Source organism: Mus musculus, chromosome 19 (genome assembly GCF_000001635.26).
Source record: "Mus musculus strain C57BL/6J chromosome 19, GRCm38.p6 C57BL/6J".
Lineage (NCBI taxonomy): Eukaryota > Metazoa > Chordata > Mammalia > Rodentia > Muridae > Mus > Mus musculus.
In genome coordinates this window covers 4,739,710-4,751,458 of record NC_000085.6, presented here as the reverse complement: position 1 = coordinate 4,751,458, position 11,749 = coordinate 4,739,710, and the positions used below count along the sequence as shown (strand labels likewise).

General features: G+C 50.3%; 2 protein-coding genes across 5 annotated transcripts in view; one reads left to right on the top strand and one right to left on the bottom strand.

Moving 5' to 3' along the window:
- Gm21992 (predicted gene 21992) overlaps positions 1-8,546 on the top strand; it is a 68,722-nt gene extending 60,176 nt beyond the window's left edge. Inside the window, exon 3 of the transcript NR_157185.1 lies at positions 6,592-8,546. The gene's annotated coding sequence lies outside the window, so the exon portion shown is untranslated. The remainder of the gene's footprint in view (positions 1-6,591) is intronic.
- Positions 1-11,749, bottom strand: part of Sptbn2 (spectrin beta, non-erythrocytic 2) — a 42,771-nt gene that overhangs the window by 2,520 nt on the left and 28,502 nt on the right. For all 4 annotated transcript variants that reach the window (NM_021287.2, XM_006531704.4, XM_006531705.4 and 1 more), the window contains 18 exons: positions 11,460-11,606; positions 8,863-9,126; positions 7,187-7,411; positions 6,904-6,993; positions 6,090-6,350; positions 5,871-6,001; positions 5,475-5,679; positions 4,519-4,893; positions 3,503-3,747; positions 3,262-3,400; positions 2,781-2,865; positions 2,325-2,521; positions 1,915-2,057; positions 1,750-1,825; positions 1,626-1,676; positions 1,218-1,438; positions 805-978; positions 268-310 (listed from right to left, as the gene is read on the bottom strand). In NM_021287.2, the coding sequence (NP_067262.1) occupies positions 268-310; positions 805-978; positions 1,218-1,438; positions 1,626-1,676; positions 1,750-1,825; positions 1,915-2,057; positions 2,325-2,521; positions 2,781-2,865; positions 3,262-3,400; positions 3,503-3,747; positions 4,519-4,893; positions 5,475-5,679; positions 5,871-6,001; positions 6,090-6,350; positions 6,904-6,993; positions 7,187-7,411; positions 8,863-9,126; positions 11,460-11,606 (3,072 nt within the window). The remainder of the gene's footprint in view (positions 1-267; positions 311-804; positions 979-1,217; positions 1,439-1,625; positions 1,677-1,749; positions 1,826-1,914; positions 2,058-2,324; positions 2,522-2,780; positions 2,866-3,261; positions 3,401-3,502; positions 3,748-4,518; positions 4,894-5,474; positions 5,680-5,870; positions 6,002-6,089; positions 6,351-6,903; positions 6,994-7,186; positions 7,412-8,862; positions 9,127-11,459; positions 11,607-11,749) is intronic.

Below are 11,749 nucleotides of genomic sequence, written 5' to 3'. Positions count from 1 at the left end.
CTTGGGGCAGCCTGTAGCAGACAGAGGGGAAATATGATGGGAGGAGGTAGAAAAAGAGAGTGAGGTTTTCATTTTAGAAAGAGAAAAAGGACCTCATTAGGATGGGGAGCATCAGTTGGTCATGGTGGCACAGGAGACTGAGGTAGGAGGATTGGTATGAGTTCAAGGCCACTCTGGAGTAGGAACCAAGTCTACAGAGTGAGACCCTGTCTCATAAAACCCGGTGCTGGCAGGGAGAGAGAGCACAGCGGGCAGGGGAAGGCTCACCTCGTCCTTGGCCTGGAATAGGTATTCTTTGCCATCCTGTAAGCTGTTGGGAGAGAAGGTACAGGGAGAGCTAAGAACCTGTCTTTGGCATTGTCAGTGGTGCTGTGAGCTCGGAATTCTCCCGACTGGATTGACTTGGAGGACACAGCCCTCAAGGCCAGATTAGATTTTATACATTCTTCATAGTTTCAGAATTCTGCAGAAGTGCAATAGCAAATTCTTTCTAATAGACCACAGAAGGCCCTAGTAAGCCCATTTCCAGCTGAGGCTATGTAGGCTTTTGCTGGCACTTGGCAGGCCCCTGGAAGCTGGAGTAGCCAGCATCCTGCCCTCATAGTTCCCATGCAAGATAACTTCTCAGCCTTTGTTTTAGTTCCTCCATTCCTCATTCCAGAATCACCACTGTCTTCCACCTGCAAATACAGCCCCTAGCATGGCAGCTATGTTCATGTGCTCTCTCCAGTAACTTCCTTCTCTCTGCACCTTGCTTATTTCTGACTCCTTCCATTCCAACCCGAGAGGAGCCCAGGTACCTACCCCAGCTTGAAAACATGTTTGCGTTTCCGATAATCAAAGGCCACACTTCCCTGGGCCCTGGCCAGGCTGACAGGCACTTCTCCATGGTAGGGCACTCCTGCACTAGCTGCCCTGGCATCCTTGTAAAAGCCGAGGCTCCCACGCCGAAGTACACAGTACACATTCTGCCATGACCTGGGGGAAGATATGTCAGGGTCAGAAACCTGGTAGGCAAGCCTTTGGGGGACCTGTAACATGGGCACTATGGAACTCTTGTCTTTGGGTCACTTGTGGCCATCCCTGGAGTCACTTTCTCAAAGGACAAACTCCTATAAAGTGCCCCCCTCTCTGTCTAGGAAGTTTCCAGGAAACCCTCTTCAGAAGCAGAAACCCGAGAGGCCACAGGCTCTGCACAGCACAGCCAGGGTTGATACCTGTTGGCAGCTTTCTTGTTGAAGGCTTCCATCTCTTGTTTGCGGCACAGCATCCCTTCCATCTGTTCCTGAGCAGAGAGCTCAGGTCCTCGTGTGGGCAGGGTGGCACCATGAGCTGCTTCAGATGATCTGCTCTGGGGCATTGGAGAAGGAGCAGGGCCCCGGGGCAGGGTCTGCCTCTCTCCCCGGGGCCCACTGGACTCGTCTCCTGTGCCAGATCCCTGTGGGGAAAACATCAGTGCTAAAAGATGACATGGATGGTATCCTTCCTTGGAATTAGGATGTTCTACAGCCAAGAGCTGGTCTCCCAGCCCAAGCTTCTGTTGAACCTCATACCCAGGATCCCTACCCACTTCTTTTGTCCCTTCATCTCCAGGCACCCACACCCAGCCCTCTAGGTAGACTCACAGGTCCTTCGGGGACATTGCTCTGTTCAAGTCTCTGCTGTTCCAACAGGGGCTGCAAAGATAAGAATCTGTGAGGATCTGGGGGCTGGCTGGGTTGAAAGAGACGTCCAGGGACATGAAATTACCTGTGAGGAGTCGGTGTCCGTGCAGACCCCATTAACACTGGGTGCTTGTGTGGATGGTGGCAATTTTGACTGAGTCCTAGAATAATCATATATGACACAGAATAATTAACCGGTGGCTTGCTTGGGCTTAGCTTCAGCATCCTGGCCCGGGTATCTAGCTCTTACCCATCCCAGGCAGTGTCAGGAACTCTCTGGCCATCTACCAGACTCCCTTCTGGCTGACTAGCCATGGGCTCTGAAGTAGGAGGCTGTTTCCTCCGTTCCTCCTCCTCCCTCTTCCTTTTCCGCTCATTTTCCCGCTCTTCCAGCTGTTAAGAAATGCTGAGGTCAGCAAGCATCAGGGTGAGGTGAAAAGCTGCAGTGTCTCACCTCTAGCCCAATAAAGCAGGAAAGATGGACAAGAGACTCTAAAGAGTTAGAGCAGGAGGCAGAGGGATCTTAGTGGCCCCCAAGCTGACTGACATGGAACAGAAGAGCACTCTAAGCTCACATGCAGAGAGAGAAGCAGTGTGGTGGGAAGGGAAGAAATGGGGCAGCAGTGGGGTTGGGCACCTCTGAGGTCCCACAGTTCTCACCGCAGTGAGCTTCTCCAGCGCACTGAAACGCTCTTCCCAGGCCACGGCCGACTTCTGAAAGGCTTCGTGTCGCTTGATGAGGCTCTCTACTTCGTCCACAGTGCAACCCAGTTCTGCACTTCGCACCAATGGCTCCTGACTGCACAGCCAGGCCTCCGCCATCCCTGCATCTCTCCCAAACACAAGCACCTCCAAAACTGCCACGATTGGGGTAGGGGTCATAGAAAGATGGAAGGTTAGAGTGCAAAATGGCATCGGGCAGATCAACCTCAAATACAGGGACAAAGACCAGCGTTGTTCCAGAGCACTGACATGATTTGGTACCAAGTGTAGAGGAATCCTGGGATTCCACACCCAGGGATCCTGGGCTCATGCACTGTGGCTACCACATACAGGCAACGCCCAGGCGCTCCCTCACAAGACCCCTCCCTCCCGTGACATCCCACAGTGGCTCACCAAGCTGTAGCCAGTCCATCTTCTCCTGCCACTTGTCAGCTGTCTCCTGGCGCCGGGACTGTAGCTGAGACAGCTTCTCTGAGATCTGGGGAGTAGGGAAAGGAGGCATGACTTAGGACTTAATGGAGCTTTCCCATGGTCTCTGGGAGCCACCAAAATACAGCGATGACTTTTAACTTAACGTCGAGAGGGGAGGAAAACAGTCCTGGGAGGAGAAGTGAGGTTTTAGAAATCTATGGACAGCATCGGGAGGAGAGAGTGAAAGAATTCTTGCTAAGAGAGAATGACAAAAAGCAGAAGATGGGCAATGTCAAAGCACTTGGCAGGATAGAGTAAGAGAACCGTGACCAGCCTGAGCTACATGGCGAGCCCCTGTCTTAAGCAAACAAACAATAATTCACAAATAAACAAAATGAACAGAAATTACAGGCATGGGCCCTGTTAGGTGCATCTAGCCAGATTCTCTCCAGGTCTTGCCTACCTCCTCAGCAGCATAGTGGCTCCGGGCCAGCAGCTCCTGCCCCATGTCAATGCAGGAGGAGAACCTGTCTGCTCTGGCCTCTATCTCTGCTTTGATTCCTTGTTGGTTTTTGATGACTAAATCTGCAGAGGACACATCCCTGGGCCAAGACAAAGGTGGTATTACAGGCTGTCCCAGCCCCACCACAGCCACCAGTAGCATCATACAACTTGTGAAGGACACCAGGCACTATGGGTCTCACCGGGGCCGCTCCTGGGCATCCATCTGCAGGTTAATCCCATCCATCCACAGCATCAACTCTCGGACAGCCTTAAAGAATCGGAATTTGTCCGTGGTATCCAGTAACAGCTGTCGGCGGGCAGCAGAACTTCCCTGGAGCTGGGCCCAGGCCTCAGCCACTGCCTGCATGTGACGGCCAATTTCCTCAGCCTTGTCTCCAGCATAGGCCTTCTGTAGCCTTTGGCCATCATCTTGAACTTGCTGGACCTGAAGGTGGGAATTCAGGTCTGAGTCAGGCAGAGCTGGGGGACAGCAGAGCTGAAGTCTCTCTCTTCTCACATGGCTTTCTACTTCATGTCTGTTCCACCAGCCAAAGTTGTGGTAGGAGGAACCAAGGTTCAGGCCTAGCCCTGGGGATAGGGTTCTAAAATCAAGTTGAGCTGTTCTACCCAGGGTATAAGGGACACTGAAAATCACTAGTACGAGATGTGCAGCCTAGAGAGTAGATTCAGGTTGGAGCTGACTGGCCATATGAGGTTGAAAGTGATCTGTGTTAAACTTAGGAATCGAGAATTCTGGCCTGAATGGCATCAAAACAGGTAGGTTTTGGCAAAGCATGAAGGATCTTGCAGCCATTGGAACTATTCGAAGAAGTTGTGGGTCCTCGTTAAAAGCGTGAACTTAGCCAGGGAGACGCCTCAGTATGTATAAAGCACTCACTCAGGTCTGACCACCAGAACCTGAAGTGCAAGGATAGAATCACCGCTTAGACGTTGTCCTCTGACCTCCATACACGTTGTGACATGTGTGTGTGCACACATGCTATAAAAGAAATCCTGAATGTGATAGCTGATATCCATTGGCTGGAGATAAATTTCTGGAGTGATTTTAACCTCATCTCCAAATGCCCCTCCAGGGGTGCCATCTTCCCCCCAGCTTCTCAGAGACCTTCCCTAGCACACAAGGCCCCCCTCCAATTTCCCACCAAATAGTTTCCTCTCAGCTTTTCCTTCCCGACTAGTTCATATGGGGTCAGACCTGAGTGCTGAGGGCTTGGATGTCGTGCTCATAGGCACAGTGCCGGCGCTGCAGGGCCTCAGCAGCATTGAGGTCACGGCCAGTCCCGTCTGGAAGCTGCTGCTGCTTGTGCTGTACCCGTGCCAGGGCTTGGCGGGCTCCATGCAGGAAGCGCTGCAGCTCATACGCAGCAGCCAGCACCTGACCTCTTGTGTCCAGCAGCTCCAGCAGGTCAGCCCAGGCCTCATTGAGACTGTCCTTCCACTCGGCCACAGTGGCCCGTGCAGCATGGCCCCCAGCAATGAGCCCATTGGCCAGTGCATTGGCACTGTCTACGCGCTCCTGGCCAATGGTGCTGGTGTCCTTGGAGAACTCTCGGAATTTGTCCCGAAGCATCTGTAGACACAGAGATGAGCCCTTCTGTGTGAGGTCCCCCCCTCAAGGAGCAGTCACTTCTTTCTGAGAACCCACTGCTCAGTGAGCAGGTATGGCAGCTTTAACGTTACACTTGTGATTTGCTCGACAGTAAGGATACAACCTGAGAAACGCATCAATAAGGAATTTCACCAGGTTGCAAATGTTAACTAAAATGGCTAAGGTAACATAATACCACAGTCCTACAAGACACCTGACAAAAGGTACCTAGAATACCCCAAACCTATAGCCCTTAACACGGACACCCTAACTGGGCTAGATTTCTGCACCAGAGGACCCAAACCTCCAACCACAGCAGAGAATCTGAAACTCTCCCATTTTGTTGAGGTTCTGTTGGGAAAGAGTAACAATTTCATTTTTATCCTCACCTACAGGCATCCCTGTGCCCCTCTTTCTGCATAACTGCTCAAAAGTTGTGCAGAACTCAACTCAAAACCCACCTCCGCTGGTTCTTTGTCCCCACCCTCATCACTCTGCCTGGGCCAACACTTTGGTCTCCCTGCAGGCCTTGATCCTTTCTGTGCTAGTCTGCAGGCACTCACAGTCACGTGCTCATAGTCTTGGCCCAGTTCATGGGAGGCTGCCACAACTTCACGCTCCTGTATCCACTGTTCCAGGTCATCCAGCTCTCTGCGGAGCTGGCACAGCCGGAGGTGCTCCTGCAGGCGCTCGCGCCGCTCTCCTGCCAGCTCCTTCAGGCTGGCGTACAGCTTGTCCACCTGGGCTTGGCGTATTGTTAGTCTTGTGCTGCAGAGGTAGAGAGAATGGCTTGCTCTGTGTCACCTAACTGCTCTGTCTGCTAACTGCTTGCCAAGTCCCTGCTTCTCCCAACTTTCTATTCTGTATGGCCATAGTTCAGAAGATGTCACAACCCCTACTTTCCCAGAGCCAGCCCTCCTCTCCTCCAGGGTCAAGGCTCATGATACTCACACACTCACCTCTCTGGATGTTCATGGTCAATCATATCTTGACTGCTGGCTGCTAGTTGTTTGATGGTCTGGGCATAGTCAGCAAGGGCTTGTTCCAATACCTGATGCTTCTTCACTTCTGCCTGGGCGCTCAGCTCATCCTGGGAGAGGGGAAATTGAATATCAGGCAGCAGGGGCTTGGGGGTAGAAGAACTGGCCGCACAAACCAGCCATTGCTCTGACTCTCACCTTGGCCTTTTCCTGGCCCATCATGTGTAACTCCTGCTCACCCATCCAAGCCTCGGCCTCTGCAGCATCACGATAGAATTGCTGGGCTCGAAGAGCTTCCTCCAGCCGCTTGCCCCGAAGCTCCAGCTCATGGCTCAGGCGTTTCCACATTTCTTGGAGCTCAGCCAGCTCTGGACCTGCTGCTGCTGTTCCCAGAGTGCGCTGCCTCTCTTTGAGGTCTGCAATCCGGGGCTCATGGCCCTGGATCTCCTTCTGCAGGGTCTGTCCAGAGCAACAGAAGACACACTGAAAGGCTTGCAAAAGGAACTGCAAGCCTGTGTCCCCTTGGACCTACCTGCTCCACCTTGAGCCCTCCAGCCCTCCCTACATTCTTCTCTTTTCTGAATCCTCTCAAAGACTCTTTGTCAAGACTCCGGAGGGGGACGGTTGGGTGGGTGGGGACGGTTGGGTGGGTGGGGGACAATGTGATACCCCTTCAATCCTCATTCTTTCCTATCAACAGAGGCCACTCTCCCGAGTGTGGGGAAGAAAAATCAAGTCTAGGGCTACAAGCAACAAGATAATGCCACAGACACCCTATCATAGGGAAAAACAAAGGAGCCGGACATGGCAGCATACATGCACCATTAATCCCAGCAGATAAAAGTGGATCTCTTTGAGTTCAAAGCCAGCCAAAGATACATAGTAAGGCCTTATCTCCAATCAACAGCACTCACCCTCTACCTCCCATCACCACAAAACAAGGGAAAAAACAAAGGTCTGAGTGAGAAGATGCTCTTGGGAACTTTGTTTTCACCCTTGCCCTTGGCCTCACCTGGTTTTTCTTCATGAGAAGCTGGACACTGGGCAAGTCCTTGCCATGTTCCAGAGAGCTGGCCATGGGAAGCCGCTCAGTCACCCACAACTGGAGAGAAAAAAAAAGGTTAATAGAGCCGCAGAGAGGAGCTGTCTACAGCTACAACTGTGTGTGTAAAGGGAGCTATCTCATTCGAGGCCAGGGAGCCTTGCAGGACATCCATGAACATCCCAGTGCCCAGGAAGTGGGCCCGAGAGCCACACGGCTGGGAGCAGCTTGCCGTTCCATGCCCGTGACTCACTATCTCATCCTCCACATCCCGGTGGAACTGGTGCTGCTCCCGGGAGGCGTGCAGGCGCCGGCAGCGTTCTTTCATGGGTTGACACAAGGCCCTGAACTTCTCCTCCACAGCCCTTGAGGTCCTTTCTACCTCCCCTGCACTCTGGTCTTCCTGGGCCAGGGCCTGGGCCTGGGCCTGTATCGCCTCTACCTCCTTCTCTCTCACAGCCATCTCTCGTTCCAGCATCTGCAAACGTGAGGAGATAAGAGAGATCAGTGCACATTTCTACTTCAACTCCTAAGACATAAGCCTGTATCAAACCAGCCATGATTTCTGATTCCTGGGGCCTCCCCACGGGAAAAACAGCCTCTTACGGTCTGGGTAGTTCACACACAATTTTTTTTCTTTATAAAAATGCCAGGACTATGTGACAACTGTGCATATTATGAACTCATTGTCTCTCAGTCACAAATCCACTTTAGCCTTCTTTGAGATGCTCACCTAGACCCCCCCGCCCCCGCCCCCCATAAGCATTTTTCCCAAGCTGGTACAATTGGCAGCCTTGTCAGAAGAGGGCGCTAGAGGAAAAAGCACAAAACACTGGAGCAGGCATGCTTAGCTTTTTGCTTGGGCTTTTTTTTTTTCAGAGTACAGGGATCTAGTGCCTCTTTCCCCTCCAGGGAAAGGAATCCTGCTATTCCAGGATTCTTAGGGTCAGGGAATCAACAAATACAATCTATTTACTAAATTAAGTATATTGACGCATTCCTCGTAGTATTGGGCATTCATTCATTTATTTATAATAAAGACAAAGTTGAATTGCTGTGACAAAGATCATATAACCTACAAAATGTAAAGTATTGTTTAGCTCTGCTGAATTTTTTAAATATGTATTTTATTAATTTGTGGGTGTATATGGATTTCTCTCCTACCATGCAGGTTCTAGAGACTAAACTCAAATAGTCAGGTTTGGTGATAAACATTTTTACACACAGAGCTGTTGGTGGTCCTATTGTCTCTTTACAGAGAAAAGGTTTTCTGACACCAACTGTAAAATTCTTTTTAGACTTGATCTGGCTTAAGTTGTAATTTGTTTCCTCCAAAACTTATGCTGAAATCTGGACCTCAAAGTAAAGTGTTGACAAGCAGTAGAGGGCCTTTACAAGATGAGTGGACCATTAAAGGGATTTATATAGTTCCCACGAGACTGGATTAGTTACAAGAACAGGTTGTAAAGTGACGCTGCCTCTTGGGTTTTGTCTCTTTCACATGAGCTAATTTCCATTTTGTTCTTCTGTCATCTTACAACACATCAGAAACCGAGCAGATACTGGTACTACACCCTTGTTCCTCCAAAACTGCAAGCCAAAATAAACTTTTTAAAAAAATAAATCACCCAGTCTCTGGAATTGTATTGTAGCAACAGAAACAGATTGAGATAACACCTTTAGTAATAACACCTTTTACTAATGAGTACTTTTGTTAAGCTAACGTTTCCTTGTCCATGTTATTAGTGTGGCCTGTCTCCTGACTTCCCTAACTGATACACAGCCCTAATAGACTGTGACGGAGTCTTTAATTATGATCACTGTCAGAAATGCTATGAGACATTTACCAGGCCTCCTGAATTTCAAAAGCTAGGCACCCTCTTCCACAGGTTGTCTGACTGTTCATCTCCCCAAAGGCCCCTTGCATACCTGTTGCTTCTTCAGCAGAATGTTGACACTGGTGAGGTCTTTGCCATAGTCATCTGAGTGCAGCTGGGCCTGCAGGCTCTCCAGCCAGCTCTCCAGGGCAGAACAGCTTTGAGCAAATAGCTCTGCCCGGTTGGCATCAAAAAGACTGCGGGCCTTGGCTTGGGTAGTGGTCTCCAGTTCATCCCAGCGCCGGTGCAGGTCCTCCAGCTTCTCTGACACTACGACTTTGAGTTCTGGCTTTTCAAGAGTCAGCTCCCGCCCTTCCTAGGTGACAAGACAAAAGATGTGTAAGTGTCAAAATCAGACTCCACTGAATGTTGCAGGCTGATCACAGGCCAGGGATCTGAGCAATAGAGAGCTGAAATGTTCCAGGTAATTCTAACGTCCTGTGTGAGGCAGGCTCATTAATAGTCTCTCCCCAGAGGTTTTGAAAGCCTTCCACACTGCTCTTTACTGTTGACCACGCTCCACTCCCTTTTCAAGATCAATCTAACTCGACCCTCCCTTACTTAGGAAGCCACTGCAAGCTGGGCCTGGTGGCTCATGCCTGAAATTTCGCACTTGGGAAACTGAAACGGGAAGCTATAAGTTTAACGTCAGCCTGGTCTACACAGCAAGATCCTGTCTAAATAAAAAAACCTTTAAAGCCATTTGGAATCTTCTACTATTATGTTGCACACAGACTTTAATTATGTGCTGTCATTTTATGTTTCTTAACTCATGTCTCCTCCCTTGCACTAAAGCACATCTCACATGGTCTTCCCAGCTTCAGCCTCTCAGCTTGAAGACATGTTTCTATGGGAGTACAGGAAGCATGAGTGGTGAGTCAGAAGCACTCACTCCCAACCAGTGGCAGACAGGGGTGACGGATGGATACGCAGCCACTCTGTGCTCTGGGTGGGGTAGCACTGCGTCAGGTTCTGACGTCTCTCAGAGTGCCCCAGTAGCTCTGCGCTCCAGCAGCCTGCTGCAAACTCTGGCATGAGGGAACTCGCATCTCCTCTCCCACTCCGTGGGACTAGGGATCGAACCTGGGCCTCACACAAGCCAAGGACATGCTTTACTCTAACGAATCCTGTCTGGACTACTCTCTCTTCTGTCTCATCTTCTCGCTCCCCTCCATGGCGTTTTGGGGATCACCTCTCCTGAAGTTGGGCTGCTCCAAAATTCTGGTTCCGGAGTCTGCTTCTGAGGCCATGAACTCAAATGCTTTGTTCAGGCCTTTATTTTATTTGACTGTTGGATGAAGAGGATCAAAGGCTGGTTTGTCTGGTGCTGCTTCAAAGCCTTTAGCACGCTCCCAGCATAGTGATTCATGCTTTTTCTGATCTTGCCCAGGACACTCGTCCTACCTTTGCCTTGCCATACTCTGTCATACAGGAGCCTTCTGTGCTCCAGGCAGGCTGATGTCCTCCTTGCTCCCAGTCCTCCTCACACTTCTGGTTTTCTGCTTATCATCACTCTTTCCCTGGAACCTACTCCTTCTGCTTGCTCACATTCTCTTTTCCTTCCACGGATGGCCCCAGTGCATCCCTTCATCTCTGCTTAGTGCCCAGGCTTTGGGAACTCCACCTTTTGGCACCCACTGTATTCTACTCTGGATCTTTTCACTTATTTTTTGCAATCCTGGGCATTGAACAAAGAACCTTATAAATGCTAGGCAAAGCTACGACCCCTTTCATTTTGAGACAGAGTCTCACTAAATTGTCCAGGATGGCACTGAACTTGGGATCCTCTCACATCAACTTCCCCAGTAGCTAGTATTACGGGCTTCTGCCTCCAGACTAGCCCTTCTGCTCTGGATATGACTTAGCTGTCTGTGTAGATTTCACATCCTGGCTACAGTGCTTTTCCTTTTCGTCTGATCCAGGGGTAGCATCACCTCCCTTTCCTCTCAATGATTTGCATATGGGACCACTATGCATGTATCTCCTGAGCAGATGCAAGCACTGCAAGCTGCTTTCCTCTCCCCAGGTATTATTAAGAGAAAACATCTTCTGATATGCCACGAACCACATAGCAACACACTAGCTAACATCACCATCTCCAGGAGGATTTGCTGAGAAGTAATATTTACGTGTCCCCAGCAACTGAGACAGAGCTGTGTGGGAGACAAAGTCCTAGGAATGACAAGATTAAAAACCAAGGCTTGTCAAACCATGGCAGATGGACAAAATCTGGCCCCCCTGCATGTTTTAATAAAGTTTTATTGGAGGACAGCCATGTTCATTGGTCTCTATGACAGTAGAAACGAGGAGCTGAAACACAGGTATATGGCCTACAGAGCCAGAAGCATTTCCTATCAGCCCTTTACAAATGTTTGCAGACCCCAGGTGTAGAGGGTTATGGTGTTGCAGATCCAGAAGCAGTTATGACATTGAACCCAAGCCACAACAGGCTCTCTCGTCTACTGTGTTTTCATGAAGTTCTGTCTGACAGAACTTCATCCTCAGGCCATAACTACCCATTTGGCAATGTGAGCCTCTGGAAAGAGCATGTCCTGGAGTTAGGCCCCCTCGGCCTATACTATGTCCAGGATCTGCCCAGAAGCACCACCAAAGGCTCAAGCATTGTGTGGCTCTGCCCACACTGGTTACCTTGTCCACTTTGTCCAGCCAGTCCTTGTTGGCTGCAAGCTCGGCCATGAATGCCTGGTGTTTCTGCCACTTGGTGTGCAGGTTGCGAGCTTCGTCATAGGACACATCCTGAGCTGTCAGCATCTTCTCATCGATCCAGAGTCTCAGCTGGCACAAGCATAAAGCAAGAATGAAGGAGGAGGTCTTTTAGAGGGAAAGGGGGCTGGGGCATGATCCAGGAGATGCAGAAGACTCCAGAAGAAGCCACGAAAGGCTTTGTGTGTGTAAGGGATGAATGGCAAGGAAATGCC